Source organism: Salmo salar, chromosome ssa27 (assembly GCF_905237065.1).
Source record: "Salmo salar chromosome ssa27, Ssal_v3.1, whole genome shotgun sequence".
NCBI lineage: Eukaryota > Metazoa > Chordata > Actinopteri > Salmoniformes > Salmonidae > Salmo > Salmo salar.
The window spans coordinates 5,058,987-5,080,392 of record NC_059468.1 but is presented as its reverse complement, the minus strand read 5'-3'; the positions used below and the strand labels follow the sequence as shown (position 1 = coordinate 5,080,392).

The following is a 21,406-nucleotide window of genomic DNA, read 5'->3' as shown; positions in this document are numbered from 1 at the left end:
TAGTCCTATATGCAGTTATTAACAGCTGATTCTGCCCTCTCCAGGCAGGACACATATTTTAATACCATAATTACAGACTTTTGAACAATAGCTGATGAGAGGGCCACAACTAAAACACCCACTTTGATACATTTAATTTAAAACCTAATATTATCTCAGAGAGGAAATGATTGGTGAATTATATCCACACAACTCTTACAACAGTGTATTCTTAGTAAGACATCAAACCTCAAAAATGACATTTGTAATTTAATTATCTATAGGCCAATGTTAGTTACACTCAGTTTGATTGTTTGAGAAAACAACTTATCAACCCAGTAAAATGGCTCCATAAGCCAACTGAAACATCAGCTGTGGGAGGTCGCTGAAACTGAAGTAACGCTGCCAACACCTTCTGTGGTATCCTAGCGGTCGCCTATCACATTCGGCTACAGGGCTTCTCATAATGGACTAGAGGCGGAGGCTTCTAAAGAATAGCAGCTGCGGGCAAGGAAGACCAAGAACCCGCTCCTCGGAACGACCATCGCAATGAGATTCGGCGTCGGTCTGGGATTTGGAACATTACTTTTGCGCAATAACTAGATTGTTATGCACGAAAACAGAGATAAGTATTCGATCACGGCCCCGTGACATCTTTTTGGGCACCTGAACCGGACTTTCGCTATCTTCTTTTTTTGGTTTACTTTCACCCTCCTCCGCTCGGCTTCATGACAAATAGAAGACGAGGAGGATAAAGGCACTGGGCAACACTTTTCCAGCCAGGACTTTCTTATCCATGTGTAGATCTCCAAAATAAAGTACAATAGTCAAAGCGTGGAAGAAACAGAAATGGAAGTGGAGTAAATGAAAAGAAAGGACTTATGATCGCAATGGGACTCACTTAAACTTAAAGACGCGTTGGGGAAAAGGTAGGCTACAATAAAAACGAATGGCACAAATACATTTACAAAAGTGTGGCGGGTAAAAACAGAACAAACCAACCAGAAGGGAGAGAACTGTTCTAGACTTAGTAATGTCCATTACTGTTGTACGGTGGACCGTGCGGAAAGACAGGTGGATAGGAGGTAAAGTATAGTGTAATTATCAAATCCATCCCTCATTTCCATATCTAGTGTGGGTCAGTTGGACCTTAGCCAATCCCCCATCGAAAGCCACCAAGAGTCATCAAGCATTATCCTCCATCATAATTACACCGACATGCGCAATCTGCACATGGGTAAGTAACACCAGCTAATAGGTTATCCCTTATTTCACAGACCCGACTCTCTCTAACGGGTTTTATTTGTTAGATGCTGATGTATCCGCCAAAGGCAACAAGAGCAACTAGCAGTGAACTGACAACATGTCCCGCCGCAAGCAAGCGAAGCCACAACATCTCAAATTGGACGAGGAAGCGTTGCAAACTGACATCGCCACAGAACATGGTACGTGAGATTCACACACACTTTTATGCAACAACAAAAAAAGCATTAAAAAAGTTATCGTGGGCATATTTGATTGCCAGACTATAATAGGCTACAGTAGGCCTATTTAGCTTGAATAGTTATTAATTAATATATTATTATAATCCTTCCTAACCATTAATATATTATTATAACCCTTTGCCTTATTTAAAACCATTTTTTATTAGGGTCAGGGACTTAAAACAAACGATTTTAGTATTTCCTTTACTTCCCAAGTTGTTACAAATATAAGGACTACGGTGAATGGGTGCAGATTTTCAACGTTCTTTATCCGGCACCTCAGTGTGATATCTCTTATTCAATCTAAGAAAGTGTTATAAATAAATGCTAGTTTATAGCCTAGATAAATAATATAAATTAGCATAAATACATTAAATTGCCCTCGGATATGATAAGATAACTCTGGATAGACTATTGTCTGATCGATATCAAAGCACACTTTCATGAGCTATGCGTGCAATTTTGCCCATAGGAAATGGTAGAAATGTGTCCTGAGAGATGTCCTTTCGATGTGAAGGAATATTGAAACAGTTAGGCCCTACATGAACATAAAAAAAATTATTGTTGTTGTTATTACATTTGTCATTAAATCATATCTGACATTATTTTGACCCATTTATTAAAATGAAATAGTTTCACAGAAGATCCACATCAGCTCCCTATCTGTGTATATTATACTTTAGTGTAACTTTATAATGTTAATGGAAAACTATATCATAAAAATGTTTCATTGTCACACATATGGTAGGCAACTATGGTACAATTGACATATGATTTACACAATGAGCTATAAGTCTAGAATGAGAGTTCGGTTTTGGATTATGGAAGAGTCCAAGATCATTAGGGCAGGTCTACTAGCCTACTTCGTTTTTTGAAAGAGGTAGGCATTATAAGCAATTATTTTTTTTTTTATTAGACTATATTGATCCTCAGGTATGGAAAAGAAAACGTATATGTCATATAATTTTTCATATTCTACTGCAATTGAAAGTGGGCACAAACTGCTTAAATCAACGTTGTTTCAAGTTATTTTGTCAACATATAGTAACGTAAAATCTACATGGAAAATACATTGTATTTGAAAAAAAAAAAACTAAACGTAAACTGTTGTTTTGAGGGTGAAATTTAAACCACAGGATTATGTCATCATGGTAACCAAATATTAACATGGACAAACCTATTATAAAATATGTTGAATTTGTACCTTTAAAACAATGTCAGATCTTCAACATTATTTCCACTATCAGAAAAAAACAATAGGCTGGGCAGCACCTCCTACTGGAGAATTGATCTATCTACAGCTACCCTTTGATCTACCAAGTCCTGCTTAGCTATGATATTTGTCACTGACTATGACCAATGTGCTTATCGAGAGAATGATTGTTGACAGATCTCCACTTAAAATGAAATAGATTTTCTGTTGCTATCAATGTCATTCCAAAGGGTTGGTTTAATAGAGCAAACAAAATGTGACAATACTTTATCACTCATATCATCAATTATGCTATTTAGGCCTATATAGCATTTGCAAAATCATCAACAGCTATTGTTTCAATTCACTAAGGATTCAACAAAAACCATCAACAATACATAGGCGTAGGGTTTCAAGCTGTGGTTGATTTCAAATGTAATGATATTTAGTGATATTGAATTGTGTTTGGTTGTCAATGCAACATTTGAAGGCAATGTATGTTCTAATTAGATAGTTCTGTCCCACTGACTTCATTCCAGTTTGTCTACAAATGAATAATGTATATGTTGGATTCACGTCTCCATCTCAACCAAAAATCTAAGTTAAACAATAGGACTGTGATTTTAAACAGTTGAAAGCGTAGTGATAGACATTTGGGTGGCAACTAAACCAAAAATCATACATTGTTTTTCCAATGGAATTTGGTTGTGCTTTTAGATGGTTGAAAGCATATTGATAACACAATGGAAATTCAACTAACTTTTGGCTGTCTTTTTGAGTGGAGGAATATAGTTTGTAATCTCATTGATCAATGTCTCAAACAAATGACCAAATGATCAATGTTGAAATGACGTGGTGTGCCCAGTGGGAGCCTATTGGTCTGAAAATGTTTCCCTGATTAGATTCATATTTTACAGATACAGTAGCCTATATGTATAAAATATGAATATCAACAAAAATATAGTATTTATCCCACTAATCTATTCAATCCATTCAAGACAAGAAATTGCATTGTTTAAATATTTATCTGAGCCACTCAAACATGACTATTTTAATTGAGTTCTATTTGAGACAATGTATTTTATGCTTTCTGCACATTTCCTAAATAGTCTTAAAGTATTTTTTCCATTTTCCATAGATACAAATTCTAGATGACAGTTTTTGTTTTGTTTAAGATATTCGTCATTTGTACCAATGCTATTCCCTCCCTCCAAATCAAAGGCTAAATGTTTTAAAAGTTTTCAGGACAGCACATAAGTGTAGGCCTATATTGTTCTCATATGGCTGATAGATATATCAACTTAAATAAATATATTTTACAGTAATAGCACATTTATCCTTATGATAATATATGATATATTTTATGGTAACATTAATTTGTGATAAGATATATATTTTTAAATACTCACAGGTCTAATGAAATAATCTAGTTTTGATATGTTTTAGAAGTGTTATGGTGTTAAAGGGGTTGTAATAGGGTTTGGCACAATCATTGAATCAGAATCATCAGAATCTTGCTCAGAGGTCCTTAAACACAAAATGATTCATTACTATCAGGTTTATTATATTATCTGCATGGTATTTATTTTAGTAATTAGTTTATAATATTTCCCCCCACCTCAGTCAAAGATTATGCAGGATTTATCAGTTATTCAATGTTAGGCAACTCATCAGGCCATTTTTTTCTAGGGACTTCATGCTTGGCCTGTATTGTTGACAAATGTGGCAGATTAGTACTATGAAAAGGTGGGATTGCATTGAGTGCCAACAAGGCACTTTTTTGTCCCTTCCCCCACCAGGCAGGGGGTGTGTTCTGAGATGAGCTTTGATTGAGCCTGCTGATTTAACCTTTGTCCACCTCACCCTACAAGGGGCAAGTGCTGTATGTCAGGATCATAATGCAATTAGTGCATCTGTGCCATTGACCTCTGAAGCATGTATGCCACACTGTCGAGAGGGAACCATTGCTGTGTAAACTGATTCCTCACTCTGATCTGTTTGTTTTCATTTCAAAATCTCAATTGCTGTGAATGATTTTGCTCTCCACAGTAAACAAACGGTACAAATATATTTTGGCCATCCTTTGTTCCTGTGTTTGGATAGTGCATTGTGTCATTTATTTCTCGTAAGAGCCATAATATATCCACCTAGATTGTGAAAAGTTTTTTTGTTTTTGTTGTTGAGGTAGCTTTCTGATACAGCAACAACTTTCCCTATATTAACTATGAAGAATGATAGTATTTGAATTATCAATTAGAACAATATTTTTAATCTGTTTAGAAAATCCAACTCTAGCTAATCATGGCATCATGGTCTTACTTCTGTTTGCTAAGTGACTTAACATTGGTGGTCTTGAGGCCACCCACTTAGATGAGCCAATGACACTGATTCTCTACTCAAATGTTTTGTATACTGTTTAGGTTATTAAATCAAAACAAATAATATTGTATTTGTCACATGCGCCGAATCCAAGAGGTGTAGACCTTACCGTGAAATGCTTACTTACAAGCCCTTAACCAACAATGCAGTTTTAAGAAAAATATTTACAGATTAACTAAATTTTTTTTATAAAAGAGCAACAATAAAATAACAACAACGAGGCTTTACACATGGTGTACCGGTAACGAGTCAATGTGCGAGGGTACAGGTAAGTCCAGATAATATGTACATGTAAGTAGAGGTAAAGTGACTATACATAGATAATAGATAATATATTTTTTTTAAAGGGGTGGGGTCAATGCAAATAGTCCGGGTAGCCATTTGATTAGCTGTTCAGCAGTCATATGACTTGGGGGTAGAAGCTGTTTCGAAGCCTCTTGGACCTAGACTTGGCTTGCCGTGCGGTAGCAGAGAGAACAGTCTATGACTAGGGTGGCTGGAGTCTGGCAATTTTTAGGGCCTTCCTCTAACTCTGCCTGGTATAGAGATCCTGGATGGCAGGAAGCTTGGACTATGATAGTTTGTTGGTGATGTGGACACCAAGGAACTTGACGCTCTCAACCTGCTCCACTACAGCCCCGTCGATGAGAATGGGGGTGTGCTCTGCCCTCCTTTTCCTGTAGTCCACGATCAATTATTATTTAACTTGGTGTGACAATTAATTAGTGCAGAAATGTTTGTTATTTTCGAGGTTTTAAACAACTAATTGACCAACATCGGTTCAATTATTTTTATTTGCTTTCGTTTAGTTTTTTTCTGTGAGCTCAATGCTCACTTTGGCAGTTTCTCTAAAGATAAATCAGATCAAGCCTGAACTGTGTCATGTTGTAGTTTCCAACAGGCCAATATTCTACATAGTTTAGAGTTGGAAACATAGTTAATTAACTACAATGACCATAATCCATTGCGTGCCAACTTGTCCAGTTCTGTGTGTTTCTTTTACGCCGTTGGCACGTTAGGTTAGTGTGGTCCAGACACTGACAGTGAGAGAAGAATTGTGCGATCAAGAGGGATAGAGAGCAGTTGTTTCGCAAGGTATCTCTACCTGAAAATACATGATATGACTGTTAGTTGGTATTCAGCAGTCATAAAAGTATGCCTCATTTACGTTGAAGAACTACTAAAATAGTGATTTTATCAAACAGCATAGGCAGCAGATCTATAGAGATGAGATGATGACTTGGAATGAAATAATAAAGTCTACAAATAAAACAAATGTAATAAACACAACAACTGAAATATTTTATGAAAGTCAAGAAATGTGAACAAATGATGGTTAATAAGTGATAAGCAGTAACTACCATCATGGGACTTTTATTAATTATTTTATTATGTGTTGTTACAGCATTGCACTCTCATGATGCATAGTGCATTTAATGTTAAAAAAAACAAACAATCGGAACTGAAATTGAAAACCGTTTTTTTTATAATCAAACTGAAACCGAACTGACTCCAAAAAGCACTCATCACTAATCCCTCAGAACTAGAATTTATTTACCACACAGTATGCCAGACATTGTTGGACACACGCATACAAACACACACATACACACACATGCACACACACACACAAATACACGCACACACACTAGACAGAGACACACTATACAGACAGACAGACACACACACACACGCATTATCAAAGCTGCTTTGTGTATGTGCTGTCACAACGGCCCTGTTTTCAACCAGTGCCATGAAGGCACTCAAAAGGGTAAGAAACAAGGTTTTAAGCACACACCCAGAAAATGTTTTTCAACCAGTGCCATGAAGGCACTGAAAAAGGGTAAGAAACAAGGTTTTAAGCACACACCAAGAAAATGTTTTTGCTACAATGTTTAGTTTTTTAACAAACAGTGATCAACAAAACATTTACATTTTATTTATTTGATGTACTGAATAGACAAAACCTTGGATAGATCACAGCACTCATGTTTTGATGGTAAGTTTAAGCCATATTTCCATTCTATCTTATTCTATAGAAGGGTAAAACATGCACAGTTATCCATTTTTTCTGATTTTATAGACTGAATTGATTCATTCCAAAATGCCCATTGAAAAGTTGTTTCAATGCCCATTGAAAAGCAACTTGGGTGTGCGTGCAATAAAAGAAAGGTTGAAAATGGAACCCTATGGGCGCTGGTCAAAAGTGCACTATATAGGAAATAGGATGCCATTTTGGATGCACATAAAGTATTGTTTCGCTGGAACTTCCCAGCATTACCCAGCTGGCATGCTCATCTGCCTCCTAACAACACACAGCTTTAACAGATGCCATGGCGATTTCCCTGTCAACTGCATTGATTTGAGGGCATTTAGGAGAAGCTTAATGTCTAAAAGAATTAAGCTCTCTAGACTTTTTACAGTTACTGCAGCTGCCAGAATATCACTCAGGATACTGAACAAGAGGACATGAGATTGTATGAAAGTCTGTTTATTCCTTATAGAATTTACATTAACATAGCAGTAGCTATTGCATGTCCAAGATCTAGATAAATATCATGTTAAAACATAATTTTCTGTGTGTGCGAGGGAGGTATTTGCAGCCAGGAATAAAAAAATGGCTTGCCATGTGTTTATAGCTGGATTATGTAGCTAAGTATAAGTGAAGTTATTTAACATCAACATCAGACCAATAAATACATCTTTTAATGATCTAGATTGATAACATGTTAAACTAATTATTACTTTCAAATAGAAACAGCATTATAGATTAATCATTTAAAAGGTTCCTATAGAATTGATTACATGAAGATCAATTATTGGGTTTTAAATTACTACACTCGAAATATAATCTCACATGAATTCACAGAATGTAGTAATTCGAATTAGCTATGAAATATTATTTGGAAATGTTGCTGTTGTATGAACTTGTTTTCAGCATGTTTACAGAAGGTCATTTTGTAAACGATTTCACAAAGATAATGGTGCATTTTTCCCAGGCATGCTCTAATAGACAATGATTTGTTTGTTTGACAGAGCCAAGTGTTGTAGAATAGCATTTGAAATTCCTGCTGCGGAAATTAGAGTGGTTGATTGCAATAGGGAATGAGCCATTCAAAGACCCAATTTGTACTCAACGGACATGGCACTTTAACTGTATGAATGCATTGGAAATCAATAATCAATCAATTTCATTAAGTTGCAGTATGCACAATTGGTAGGTCACATAATTTGATTGATTAACTAAATCAAATTAACAGCTGTCACGCCCTGACCTCAGAGATCCTTATTATTCTCTATGTTTGGTTAGGTCAGGGGGTGACTCGGGTGGGAAAGTCTATGTTTTCTATTTCTTTGTTTTTGGCCGAGTGTGGTTCCCAATCAGAGGCAGCTGTCTATCGTTGTCTCTGATTGGTGATCATTTATAAGTTGTCATTTTCCTTTTGGGTTTTTGTGGGATCTTGTTTTCTGTTTAGTGTCCGTGCCTGACAGAACTGTGCGCTTTCGTTTTCGCCTTTTGGTATTTTGTTTAAGTGTTTTGTGAATAAAAGTAATCATGAACACTTTCCACGCTGTGGTTTGGTCTACCCTTCCTACCACCAATGAGAGCCGTTACAGAAGATCCCACCAAAAACGGACCAAGCAGCGTGGCCAGGATGAGTGGACATGGGAGGGAATAATGAATGGAGAAGGGCCCTGGACGCGGATTGGAGAGTATCGCCGTTCAAGGGAGGAGATGGAGGCAGCAAGAGAGGAACGGCGACGATACGAGGAATTAGAACAACGACGGAAGCCCGAGAGGAAGCTGCCCAAAATTGTTTGGGGGGGCACACGGGGAGTTTGGCGGAGTCATGGTTTAGACCTGAGCCAACTCTCCGTGCTTACCGTGGGGAGCGTGTGACCGGTCAGGCACCGTGTTATGCGGTGATGCGCACTATCTCCAGTGCGCATGCACAGCCCAGTGCGCTCTTTGCCTGCTTCTCGCATTTGCCGTGCTAGAGTGGGCATTCAGCCAGGACGCATTGTGCCGGCTCAGCGCTCCTGGTTTCCGGTGCGTCTCTTCGGCCCAGGATATCCTGTGCCGGATCTGCGCACTGTGTCTCCAGTGCGCCTTCACAGCCCAGTGCGTCCTGTGCTAGCGTCCCGCATTTGCCGGACGAAAGTAAACATCCAGCCAGGACGGGTTGTGCCAGCTCTACGCTCGAGACCTCCAGTGCGCCTCCACGGCCCAGTGTATCCGGTGCCTGCTCCACGCACCAGGCTTTCAGTGCATCTCCCCAGTCTGGTGAGACCTGTTCCGGCTCCACGTATCAGGCCTCCAGTGGTTCTCCCCAGCCTGGTAAGCCCTGTGGCAGCTCCACGCACCAGGCTGCCAGTACGTCTCCTCAGTCCGGTGAGACCTGTTCCGGCTCCACGTACGATGATCCATGGTCTGAAGCCTCCAGTGATGATCCATGGCACGAAGCCTGCAGTGATGATCAATGGCACGAAGCCTGCAGTGATGATCCATGGCCCGGAGCCTGCAGTGGTGATCCATGGCACGTAGGCTCAAGTGATGATCCATGGCCCGAAGCCTGCAGTGATGATCCATGGCCCGAAGCCTGCAGTGATGATCTATGGCCCGAAGCCTGCAGTGATGATCCATGGCACGAAGCCTGCAGTGATGATCCCATGGCACGAAGCCTCCAGTGATGATCCATGGCACGAAGCCTCCAGTGATGATCCATGGCACGAAGCCTGCAGTGATGATCCATGGCACGAAGCCTGCAGTGATGATCCATGGCCCGAAGCCTCCAGTGATGATCCATGGCACAAAGCCTGCAGTGATGATCCATGGCACGAAGCCTGCAGTGATGATCCATGGCACTAAGCCTCCAGTGATGATCCATGGCACGAAGCCTCCAGTGATAATCCATGGCCCGGAGCCTCCAGTGATGATCCATGGCCCAGAGCCTCCAGTGATGATCAATGGCCCGAAGCTTCCAGTGATGATCCATGGCCCGAAGCCTCCAGTGATGAGCCAAGGTCCGGAGTCTCCAGCGACGGTCTGCAGTCCGTAATCTCCAGCGACGGTCCCCAGTCCGGAGCCTGCAGCGACGGTCCCCAGTCCAGAGATGGCAGCGACGGTCCCCAGTCCGGAGCCTGCAGCGACGGTCCCCAGTCTGGAGGCTCCAGCGACGGGCCCCAGTCCGGAGCCTCCAGCGAGCCTCCAGCTGCGCTTTGGTCTACTCTTCCTACCACCAACGAGAGCCGTTACAACAGCTGCATACAAGGAGATTGAATTTAGTAGAAACTGGATCTAATATGATGCAAATAATCTATACATTTAGAATGAAAACTATAGATTTAGTTTATCATTGAAAATGTTTACTCTTACTGTAATTGTAGGGTTATAGTCTGTCATCCAAGTTATATTAACTAACAATTATTTTCTTCTCCCCCTGTTTTCCATGCAGCTCTATTGGAGGGAATGGATGAGGAGGAGCGCCGCAGTGGCATTGAGGAAACGCATGTGCGTAAAAAAATTGCTGAGTACTTCACCTGGGCTGAACTGTATGAGCACCAGAGAAGCTGCACAGAGGACCTACCTCAGGTCCACATTGTGAAGGAAGATGAGGGGATCCCTGAACCTGAGGGGTCCCCAGCTGGATCCTCTCCAACCCTCAGCCTGGCCATTCTTAACCTGGCCCACAGTGACTCAGCAGACATGGAGTCAGCGGACAGGGGCCTTGAACTGGTGGAGCCTATGAATTATAATGATAATGACAGCACAGATATGTTAGAGGAGATGAACATGGGTGAGAAGGAGGATGAATCCATGGAGGTGGAGCAGCAGCACCATGACAAATATAAGTCATCTAGCCCCCAGAATCCCCCAGATATAACTGAGTTGGCCATCCCTTCATCTCAGTTGTCCTCTGTGACTAGCAGCATGCCCAGTACGAACGTAACGCTGGAGATCCTCCACAGTACCCGGGTGGCTGTTGCCCAGTTCTCCCAGAGCCTCCAAAGCAGTGGGGCAGGAGGGAAGGCGGCCACAGCGGCCATCCCAGTGATCCTAGAGCACCTGCTGGCTTTGCAGCAGCAACAGGTCCACCAGTTGCAGCTTATTGAGCAGATCCGTAGCCAGGTGGCCTTCATGAACAGACAGCCCACACAAACAGCACTAAACCCAGTCTCTAGGGCCCTTTCACTGGCACCAAACACTTTCCCCTCCCAAGGCCTCATCGCTCCCCCTGTCCTACCACTGTCTGGGACCATACCCTCTGCTGTCAATGGACAAGCATCTGTGTCTTCGGCATCTGTGCTTGAAAGGTCCCACACACTCTCCAAACAAACTTCAGATGGACAGGCCCACATGAGAGATGCTAGATGTACCTCAGCTCCTTCTGACAACTCTGCCCCTCCCCCTACTAGCTGCAACAATATTTCCTCATTACATCCTCCCTATATGGGTTCATACTCACACACAAGCAGTAGCTGTACTCAGACCCTGACCTCGTCCAGCCCACTTTCCATGCAGGATCAGAGCAACAGTCTCCTCAGCTCACCATCCAGCCTGCCATTTCTACCTCAGAGCCCCCCCAGCAGTGTCATCTTCCCCAACCCCCTGGCCAGCATCGCAGCCACGACAAATGCCCTCGACCCCCTCAACGCCCTGATGAAGCACCACCGGAATGGCAAGCTGCCCAGTGTGTCCATGTTCGACACCAAGCCCAGCCCCGAGGAGCCCTTTTTCAAGCATAAGTGCAGGTTCTGCGCCAAAGTGTTTGGCAGCGACAGCGCGCTGCAGATCCACCTGCGCTCTCACACCGGGGAGAGGCCCTTCAAGTGCAACCTCTGCGGCAATCGCTTCTCCACTAAAGGGAACCTGAAAGTCCACTTCCAGAGACACAAAGAAAAGTATCCCCATGTTCAGATGAACCCTTATCCAGTGCCGGAATATTTAGACAATGTGCCAACGAGCTCTGGTATTCCCTATGGCATGTCATTCCCGCCTGAAAAAACAGGAACCACTTGGCTGGATAGCAAGCCTGTTTCAGCGACGGTACCCACCTCTATGGGTATTCAGCTTCCCTTCTCTCTCACTACTATGGGAAGCTCACGTGGATCTCTAAGTCTCACACCACCCATCAAATCTCCTTTTAGGCCCTCCCCAGCCTTAAGTGAATGTGTGTCTTTGTCACTGAACACTACAGGAAATGAAACCAGTGTTCCCACAGCTTTAGAGTCTCCACAGTCTAATCAGGAGGGGGAATCCTCCCATGTCTTGAAAGCAGAGGAAATTCATCTGCCCCAAAACTGGATGACTAGATCCAGGGTGAGTCCATTTACTGTGGCAACAAGTAAAGCCATGACTATTACCACATCCACACCTGAGCCCAGTGCTCTGACTTCCAACTTTCTACCACTTTCCCTGGCCTCTGACCCGTTCAAAGCAAAGTTTCCATTCGGTGGCCTCCTGGACTCTATGCAAACGTCAGAGACCTCAAAGCTCCAGCAGCTGGTGGAAAACATAGACAAGAAGATAACAGATCCCAACCAGTGTGTCCTCTGTCATCGCGTGCTCAGCTGCCAAAGCGCGCTGAAGATGCACTACCGTATCCACACTGGGGAGAGGCCCTTTAAATGTAAGGTGTGTGGCAGGGCTTTCACCACCAAAGGGAACCTGAATACACACATTGGTGTCCACAGAGCAAACCCTCCTCTCCGGGTTCAACATTCATGCCCCATCTGCCAGAAGAAGTTCACCAATGCTGTAGTTCTACAGCAGCACATCCGCATGCATATGGGGGGTCAGATCTCAAACTCACCCTTAATGGACGGCCTACAGGACCTCGACACTGATCTCTCCTTCCATGAGAAGAACTTTGATAGCCTGAATAACTATGACAATGACCTCATGTATGACAACTCCATGGGGGAGGAAGAGGATGATGAAGAGGGGGGTGTAGATACCCTTAAACCCCTGAGCTCTGTCTCTAGTTCTCCTCCCAACTCTGATGCTGTTGTCTTCAGCATAGCTGCACTGGAGAACCAAATGAAAATGATAGACTCCACCATAAACCTAAACCACTCCTTTGGGCTAAAGTCAATGATGAATGGTTTTATGGACAGTGAGCGCCGTGCTGCTATCCACTCCTCTATAGTGGGAGAAGGACAGAATCACAATCCAGCCAGCAGCCCAACCGTGTCTGAATCGTCCACGTGTATGCATGTACCAGTTTCACCTGTGCAAAGCAATTCTGAGGTCCACCTCTGCAATTCCCCATCTGGGAAGCACAGTGGAGAGTCCCAAGAGATCACAGCCTCAGTGAAGAGTGAGCAATTTGATTCGCCCACCTCATCTCCGGTACTGGAAAATGGAGTGACTTTGGATCTGAGAGGGATGCAACCTAACAGGCAGTGTGTGAAACAGGAGAGTCCTTACAGTACGCTATTCCTGAGTAAAGAACGTGGTGAGATAACAATATCAACTGATAATACCTGTTGTATAGAGTAGATGTAACAACAATGTAAAAAGGTGTTCTATTTTTAAACGCTCTATATCACTACAACGGTTGAAAATGTTGTTTTCCCCCTTCACTATCTAGCAAATGTAGATCTTATTCAGTTATCCCCACAACATATTAAAACTCTAAACATCCCGTTATCTAATTGTTTTAGGTTCCAGTCAAAGCATTCCTAGCCTGATTACCAGCATTGCGCCAAGGATGATCAAATCTGAAATGAATGGGCACCATCGACCAACGAACTTCAATGAGGGGCTGCATCATCCATTCGGCCTCCAGGTCCCTGCTGCTCCTCCATCTCTGGTGAGCCCAGGAATTACCTCTCTGCTTGGGCCACCTCAACTTCGACGGACCCCGAAGCAACACAACTGCCATGCGTGTGGGAAGAACTTCTCTTCAGCCAGCGCTCTACAGATCCATGAGCGGACCCACACAGGGGAGAAACCTTTCGGTTGCTCCATCTGTGGCAGGGCATTCACAACTAAAGGAAACCTGAAGGTACTACACATTTTAATGGGATTATAATTACTGTATTTTCTTCCCAAACACTCTTAAGACTCAGTACCTGTTGTTCAAACAATTTCAGAATATTTTTAGCTTAGCTTATAGCTTAGCTAATAACTATGACTAATGTTAATGTATTTGGGTTTTATGTCCTCCATCCCCTCTCCCCATTCCTCTTTAGGTACACATGGGCACTCATATGTGGAACAACGCACCAGCCAGAAGAGGCAGGCGTCTGTCAGTGGAGAACCCCATGGCCTTGCTGGGTGGGGAAGCTGCCATGAAGTTTGGAGAGATGTTTCAGAAGGACCTGACGGAACGGGCCATGAACGTGGACCCAGGGTTCTGGAACCGCTACGCATCAGCTATAACCAACGGCCTAGCCATGAAGAAGAATGAGATTTCAGTGATCCAGAATGGGGGGATTCTACAGCTTTATCCCATGACGGCAGGCATGGACAGAGTCAGCACTGGGAGTAGCCCACCAATGACCAGTCTTGGAAAGACAGCCATGGACCTTGGAATTAACCGACCCGACACTTTTCTATGTTAATTGATGACAGTAAAGAGATTGGGATCAATTTAAATAAATTGAATGGCAGATTAATAAGATAAATAGATTATACAAACAATGTAGAGAATAAATGATTGATTTATTTGTAAAAACAAGTTGACTATGTATTATATAGAGATAAAAAAAATGTTTTATTCATTCACAGACCTACAGTATTTCATTCTTGTTTTATGGAATTGTCCATTTGCAAATGTTGGTTTTGCCTACACAAACAGGTTGTTTCACTTCGTCCATGGTGCTTACTGTAGACACATACTCTATTACTCTAAAAAGGGAAAATGTGACATGGAAAATGTGATATAGAAATACAAAGAGAGGAATCTGTCGGTTGGTCACTGCTGCTAGTTGGTGCAAAGCACAAATGTCTTTATAACGAGGCCTCACATGTAGGCCTGCAGCATTTCAAATTGAAGAATTTGTGCAAGTAATTGAGCAAGCCTAAGGTTGGACAATCATTTATTGAATTTACTTCAGCTTAAATTGCATGTCCCATTTCTTCACTGGACTTTACTCTTGACTTTATGCAGTCTATCAGCATTTATTTCAGCTTTCTCATTTAGGTTATTTTCTCTGCATCCAAAATGTATATTAGATAAAATTGTGAAAACAATCAATTGGCTTATAGATGCATACATAAACAGAATGTAAGCTATATGGTTTAGTCAAAAAAGTTGCATTTTTGGTTTATCTTGTTGTTAGAGATTTCAGCATTTTATCTCCTCCACTGAGAACTGTTTTTTAGATTTCTAAATGTGATGTACAGAAGAGGCATCACAGATACAAACCAGAGACATTTGCCTCTTTTCTGCATGAAGGCTACAGACAACAACAAAAAATTAGTGTGCATATGGTAGGATGGCCTAAAAAGCAATGGAAGTGGATCCTCTCAATCTCAGCAAATATTTTTACAAGCAAAATTTGCTGGGCCGACAGACATCTACTGAAAGAAAATAATTTATTTGTCTAGATTACAATATTTCATGCTACTTTAAATAAATATCTACAATTTGAGAAGTGTGATTTTTCCAACTTTTACTGTGTTAAGCATTACTGCTTAACATGTAGCGACATTAATTCATAATTGTAGACTACAAAACGAACTGAGCTAATAAAATCCCACATTCGCATCTGTCAATCCAGTCAGACCGAATAATGGTGCATTCGCGACAACTGGGAACTCGGAAAAATGCTAGGTGAAATCACGATGTCAGTCAGTGATGTTCAAGTCGGAAAGTCGGAGCTCGAGAAAGAGGCCCGAGTTGGATGACCGTTCAAAAGATTTTTCCTAGTCGGAGCTCGTTTTTTTTTCGAGTTCCCAGTTGTCGGTAACGCACTGAAGTCGAGGTCGGAGAATTCCGAGTTCCCAGATACGTTGAACATGGCATACTGTAAGAAAAGCATTTTCCGGTACTGGCAGTGACGTCAAGATGTGTATAGTCCAGCCAAGATGGCTGACAGCATCCCACTAAACCCGATGCGGAAGGGCTCGGAAAAAATTGCTTATTACAACACTGCAAGACATTCTAGGTATGGGACACGTTTTTTGTTCAACCGGTGGAGACATCGTTATAAGTATTTATTTTGCATTTCAGTAGTTTGGGGACGTTGAAATAATAGTTGTTCCGTGACTAGCCGCGTGAGCTAATAAGCAATTCTTACCTCTGGCCTCAACAAACGAAGCAGGGTTCTTTGCTAGCTAATGTTAGCTGTATGATAACTGCTAATCTCTCTTGACTAGGAAAAGTAGACGAGACCTATTGCTATTTTAGGAATGACTAGGACTCAGGAGCCCTTTATTTGCCAAGCACCGCCAGATAACAGAACAGCTTTGCTGACACGCCAAGCGTCACATGACGTTTTTCTACAACTCGCCCCTTCTTTGTCATCAGGTTATATATCTAGGTTGGCTATTTTATTTTTTACATTTAACCTTTATTTAACTAGACAAGTCATAAGAACAAATTCTTATTTATTTGCAAACAGTGCTTATTTCCACATTTCCAAGTGAACTCATGATTTGAAACTAGGTAATACAGTGCGACCCATCTGCTGGCCCGGATTGGCTCAGAGTAGGAAGAGAATTGGAGGCAGAGCGCTTGACTAGCTCACTGATCAATAACCTGCTGCTGAGGATGTGTCCTTGCTAATGGACCTCGAATGTGGCCATTATAAAGACATTCACTGCTGAGTCTGTTAGTGCATTTTGAAGAAAGCAATGCCAGCAAACGTGCTTCCCTACCTCCTTACACCTTCACAATCCTATTTTCATGGCTCTTTGAATCTCTGTAGGTGGTTTCTATTGAAAAGGTGTTGTCCCTTACTTTCACTCCTCTTCATCTAGCCATGGACATTCAGCATGGTCTGAGTTTATGAAAACGTCACACTTCATTTTTTTTCTAGATATTATTATATATGCCTAGCTTAGTCCTAATCATTTTTGTTTTCCATTTAATCAAATCTTCAATGATGCTGTCAGCAGTGCAGTTTCTTTTGGAATGACTTCCAACTAGGCTATCTCTCTCCACCACATCCCCTCCACATAATATGTCTGACAGAAACTCACATTTCTGATAAGCAGGAACATTAGTAGGGAATCTCCCTGATTTACCAGTTCATAGAATCGTATGCCTTGGCGTATTGCACTGCTCGGTAGAGTTTAAATGCATCAAGTGTTACTGTATGGGATGGGTTGGCCCTGAGATTGTACTAAAGTCCTCCATCTGCGCTTCATGTATATCTTTTACAAGTACAACAACACCACCACATTTTTTTACATTTTCATCATCAATTGTTGCCTTTGTCCATTTTTGTGTAGTTGTTGGTGGAATTAAATGATTAATCAACAAATGCTTGGCCAGATTATTATGCAAGGCCTAGCATTTGTCTTGGGCATGGCTCCTCACTCCTCCATTTGAATGTAGGGGAACCATTGTTTCAGTGTAGAGTGAAACAATGATTGATACAATGCAGGTATCATATTTTACAGGTTTTCATGATGAGACAATGCGTTGTTGAAAATAAATGCTAGACAATATCCCTTTGATATTTTGTACGGGCCAATTATTACTCAAGCAAAGTGGTTTGTAAATCTTTTTTACAAAGGATCAATTGAAGAAATGGAATAGCTTATACCTACTTATAGAATAACATGAACACAGAAAGGAAAATAGCCAGGGGTTTACAGTAACCAGGGGAGAAGCTGTTCTAATCACCAATATAGCCTAGTGTCAGTGAATCTGATACCCTCATGGGACTAAACCAGTTGCATTGTAGCTTATCTATCAAAATGTGTCTGTGTTGCATTGGAGAGTTGTGGAGCCATTCAATGACTGAGGCAAGATTAACAGAATGTGCAAATGTTCTCAAATACACAGTATGTTGTCTAGTTAGTCCAGCTCATTGAGAGGCCCTCTACCTGGTATTGTAGTAGATCTGCTCCTACTTCCTTAAGTCCTTATGGATAAGACATTATGTCCCCAAGAGAGTTTCCTTTATTTTAGTGTTAATGTGAATTGTGTGCTACTCCAGGACATAGGAACCAAGCCAACCTCTCCTCTGGCTTAATTATATTTGTCAGTAGTCTTTCATTCCTACATCAGCGATATTAAAGCTTTAAAATGCAGTAGAGATTAGTTTACATGCATCAAGACTGTTAGGGTCCATACATGTTTGGATCTGGATGCTAGGATCCTATTTGTTAAGTGAAAAATGTGGCCCAGTTGAATCGATGTAATGCAATAAAGTAGGAGGAATGTGTCAGCAAATTAATTAATTGAACCTTTTCTTTATCAGAGTGGTAGTGAATCAGTGAAACCAACTGACAAATGTTCAAGTTCCCCTGCTTTAAGGTTGCAATCAATACAGATCCTCACCCTGATAGGCCTTTGTTGTTGTCTGGGTAAACAACTGTCTAGAATTTTCTGCCCTCGTCTTCATTATTGTTAGTTCCCAAGTTCTCACTTTTACCATGAGTTCCTTCCTGTTTTTGTAAATATTTTGCTGTAACAACAAGCCCAGTTATCAAACGTCTGTATTTTGTAAGCGTACATGCGTTTGCTGTAAGGTCTCTTCTGTCAATATGTTCACTGCAGGTTTGTTAGTATCTGTGCCTGCTTGAAATTAACTTGTATATAGCTGTATTATTTACAGTAAAGCCTATTGTTTTTCCTTTCCAGGTATTCTTTAGAAGATGAACCCTCTAACTTGGACGAAATGCCCCTGATGATGTCTGAGGAAGGTTTTGAGAATGATGAGAGTGACTACCACACCCTGCCTCGGGCCAGGGTCAACCAGAGACAGAGAGGCCTGGGGTGGCTTCTCATGGGAGGCTGGAAGATCCTCTGTGGCAGGTAGGCGGAAGTGGAACCACTAACTGTTGGGCTGCATCCCAATTCTCCACCCTTCTCCTGACTTGCACACTCCCTGTCAAAGATTTAACAATGGTGGAAACTTTCTCTAGCTAATGCTTGCACAAATCCAATGCTTTTAAATCCATGTCCTGAATGTGTGAGTGCACACTTTGGGAAGAGGGTGCAGAATTGGGATTCAGCCTTACATTTACATTTTAGTCATTTAGCAGACACTCTTATCCAGAGCAACTTACAGTAGTGAATGCATACATTTCATACATTTTTTTTTTTCTGTGCTGGCCCCCCGTGGGAATCGAACCCACAACCCTGGCGTTGCAAACACCATGCTCTACCAACTGAGCTACAGGGGCACTTGGAAGGTTTTTGTTTTTCATCAAGCAACCAGTGGCTTTATTGAAAGATGAGCTATACTATATATTTTTTAATTTTTATAAAAAAAAAAATGTAACAAGGCAAGTCAGTTAAGAACAAATTCTTATATACAATTACGGCCTACCCCAGCCAAACCCGGACGACGCTGGGCCAATTGGCTCCCTCCCTATGGGACTTCCAATCAAGGCCGGATGTGATACACTTGCACTGAGATGCAGTGCCTTAGACCGCTGCGCCACTCGGGAGCCCTATATGGTAATGTAGTTTTAGGGACTTCAGTTCAAATCACAAAAATATTGGCATTCCCTGCCCCAAAGTGTGTGTGTTGGGGAAGAGGGGAGGGTGCATTATTGGTATATTTGTATTGTATGCCAGAGAAGCTCAGTTTGGATTTCCAACGCACTGGTAGCTGTGCATGAAGTGAGCAGAGGGGATGTTTTTGGTTGAGTTCCTCGATACGCACTACCAGTCCCAAAATACTTTGAGGTCAAACAATACAATGCGGCTTATCCAGCTAATGATTTATTTGATGGGTTTTGTCCTCTACTAAAATACAATTTACAATGTGTTAGAGTGAAATATTTATCAGCACTAACACCAATAAAATGTAATAAGGTTTGTAAACAAATGGAAGAGGGATATTTTAATGCCAAACAAATAACTTTTAGAAATGTTTATGTATGAATTTGATAGAATATTACATTTTCAGTGTTGTTTGGTTATCAGTGGTGCATCTCCAGCCCAAAACTGCGTATTGATCTTTTCCCTAATGAACAAATCGGATTTTTCACAGCTGACCAGTTTGATGCTTTCCAGTAATTTTATGTATGCTTAGCCGAGGATTATAAAACACAAATAATTCACGCAGAATAACCCCTGCTTATTCAAATGTCCTATTATTTAAATAGTATTCATTTGAGCAAATAATCTCACTTATGAATCTGGACGGTGGCATGTAGAGAGCGGTTACATAGAAGCCAACACAAACACATTTTTTTCAAAGTTGATTTATGTTGTTTTGTGTTTTGCCAATGTGCTTAAAGAGTGTAAATGCCAAGGCAATCAGCATGACGGTGTACACCATGAGGCCAGACTTTCTTTTCTCCCTAGTGCCAGAGTTTAGGGCAGAGGCCTAGTCAGATGCATCTGAATATAGACCCATGTTAGCTATCCCTACCACTAGCTAGTTGTCTAAAGACAAGCAGTTGTATCACACACAGTCCACATCACTCAGCCATTATGAAGTAGCCATTATGCATGTCAAATGTGTTTGCAGAGACTGTACTGAAACAGATATTCTCGCCTCTTTGCAACCTCTTGTAGTCTCAGATGCATAGAGAATGGCTAATCTCTGGATGTTACCAGTGCCACTCAGCCACCCCTGGCAAAACTCACAAAGAACCTATGGAGTAGACAATATGTGCAATTATTACATAATGTCCTAAAAAGCATTTATTCCATATGTCTGGCTCTTGAGTGGGACTTGACTGGTCTCTTCAGCTGGCAATGAAGTCTGGCTGCCGTAACATTCACATGGAAATCCGCCCTGGAGTGCTCCTAACCTTTTCAGTTAATTTAAAGTGCTAAAAGAGCTTTGTTAAAAATTGTGTCAAAGCAACCCAGTAGATCTAATTAACAGTGACATGGCTTAGGATTTAATTAGCAGACTGGACCACCACATTGTTTCTCCTCAGCGATGCTATGAACGATGAGAAACCTAGCCTGCTCTGGGAGAATGTGAATGTGTACTCAAGAATCTGTACTAGTCTCTACTATGCAGTATCCAGGCTGAACCCCAGTAACACAGTAACAATCCCATGATAAAAGTGTAAATAAACCGTTCCATAGCTAGAGGTTTCTTTACATTATAAAATCTACCTGTAAACATTACGCAACTTCCTTTGGTAGCTCACCTGACCTATTTTATTTCCATAGCAGTGATGCCACACTTCAGACCTTTCCAAAGGCCGTCCATGAGGGAGGCCGTCCATGAGGAAGGCCGTCTGAACAAAGCGTGTTTAGTGTCAGGCTATTTATTT

At 41.6% G+C, this 21,406-nt stretch overlaps 2 protein-coding genes and 1 non-coding gene across 4 annotated transcripts in view; 2 read left to right on the top strand and 1 right to left on the bottom strand.

Annotated features, from left to right (window-relative positions):
- The first annotated feature begins 369 nt into the window (after positions 1-369).
- On the top strand, positions 370-15,636 carry sall3b (spalt-like transcription factor 3b). The gene is made up of 5 exons (XM_014177041.2): positions 370-1,216; positions 1,290-1,424; positions 10,491-13,493; positions 13,702-14,045; positions 14,233-15,636. Exons 2-5 carry the CDS (start codon positions 1,343-1,345, stop codon positions 14,602-14,604), a joined length of 3,801 nt encoding a protein of 1,266 aa, XP_014032516.2. The 5' UTR covers positions 370-1,216; positions 1,290-1,342; the 3' UTR covers positions 14,605-15,636.
- Positions 15,637-16,035: 399 nt separating this feature from the next.
- Positions 16,036-21,406, top strand: part of LOC106588231 (ATPase phospholipid transporting 9B) — a 55,817-nt gene continuing 50,446 nt past the window's right edge. The window contains exons 1-2 of one of the 2 annotated variants that reach the window (XM_014177039.2): positions 16,036-16,152; positions 18,801-18,974. In XM_014177039.2, coding sequence (XP_014032514.1) covers positions 16,073-16,152; positions 18,801-18,974 — 254 coding nt within the window. In that variant the 5' untranslated portion in view covers positions 16,036-16,072. The remainder of the gene's footprint in view (positions 16,153-18,800; positions 18,975-21,406) is intronic. The other variant, XM_014177040.2, reaches the window with a different exon arrangement.
- Positions 19,273-19,345, bottom strand: trnaa-ugc (transfer RNA alanine (anticodon UGC)). The gene has a single exon. It is a non-coding gene; the product is annotated as a tRNA-Ala (tRNA).

Excerpts from the sequence above, each read along its gene's own strand:
- sall3b (XM_014177041.2), top strand. The coding sequence starts at position 1,343 with ATGTCCCGCCGCAAGCAAGCGAAGCCACAACATCTCAAATTGGACGAG. Across the intron at positions 1,425-10,490 it reads TGACATCGCCACAGAACATG|CTCTATTGGAGGGAATGGAT; the intron begins GTACGTGAGATT and ends TTTTCCATGCAG. Across the intron at positions 13,494-13,701 it reads ATTCCTGAGTAAAGAACGTG|GTTCCAGTCAAAGCATTCCT; the intron begins GTGAGATAACAA and ends TAATTGTTTTAG.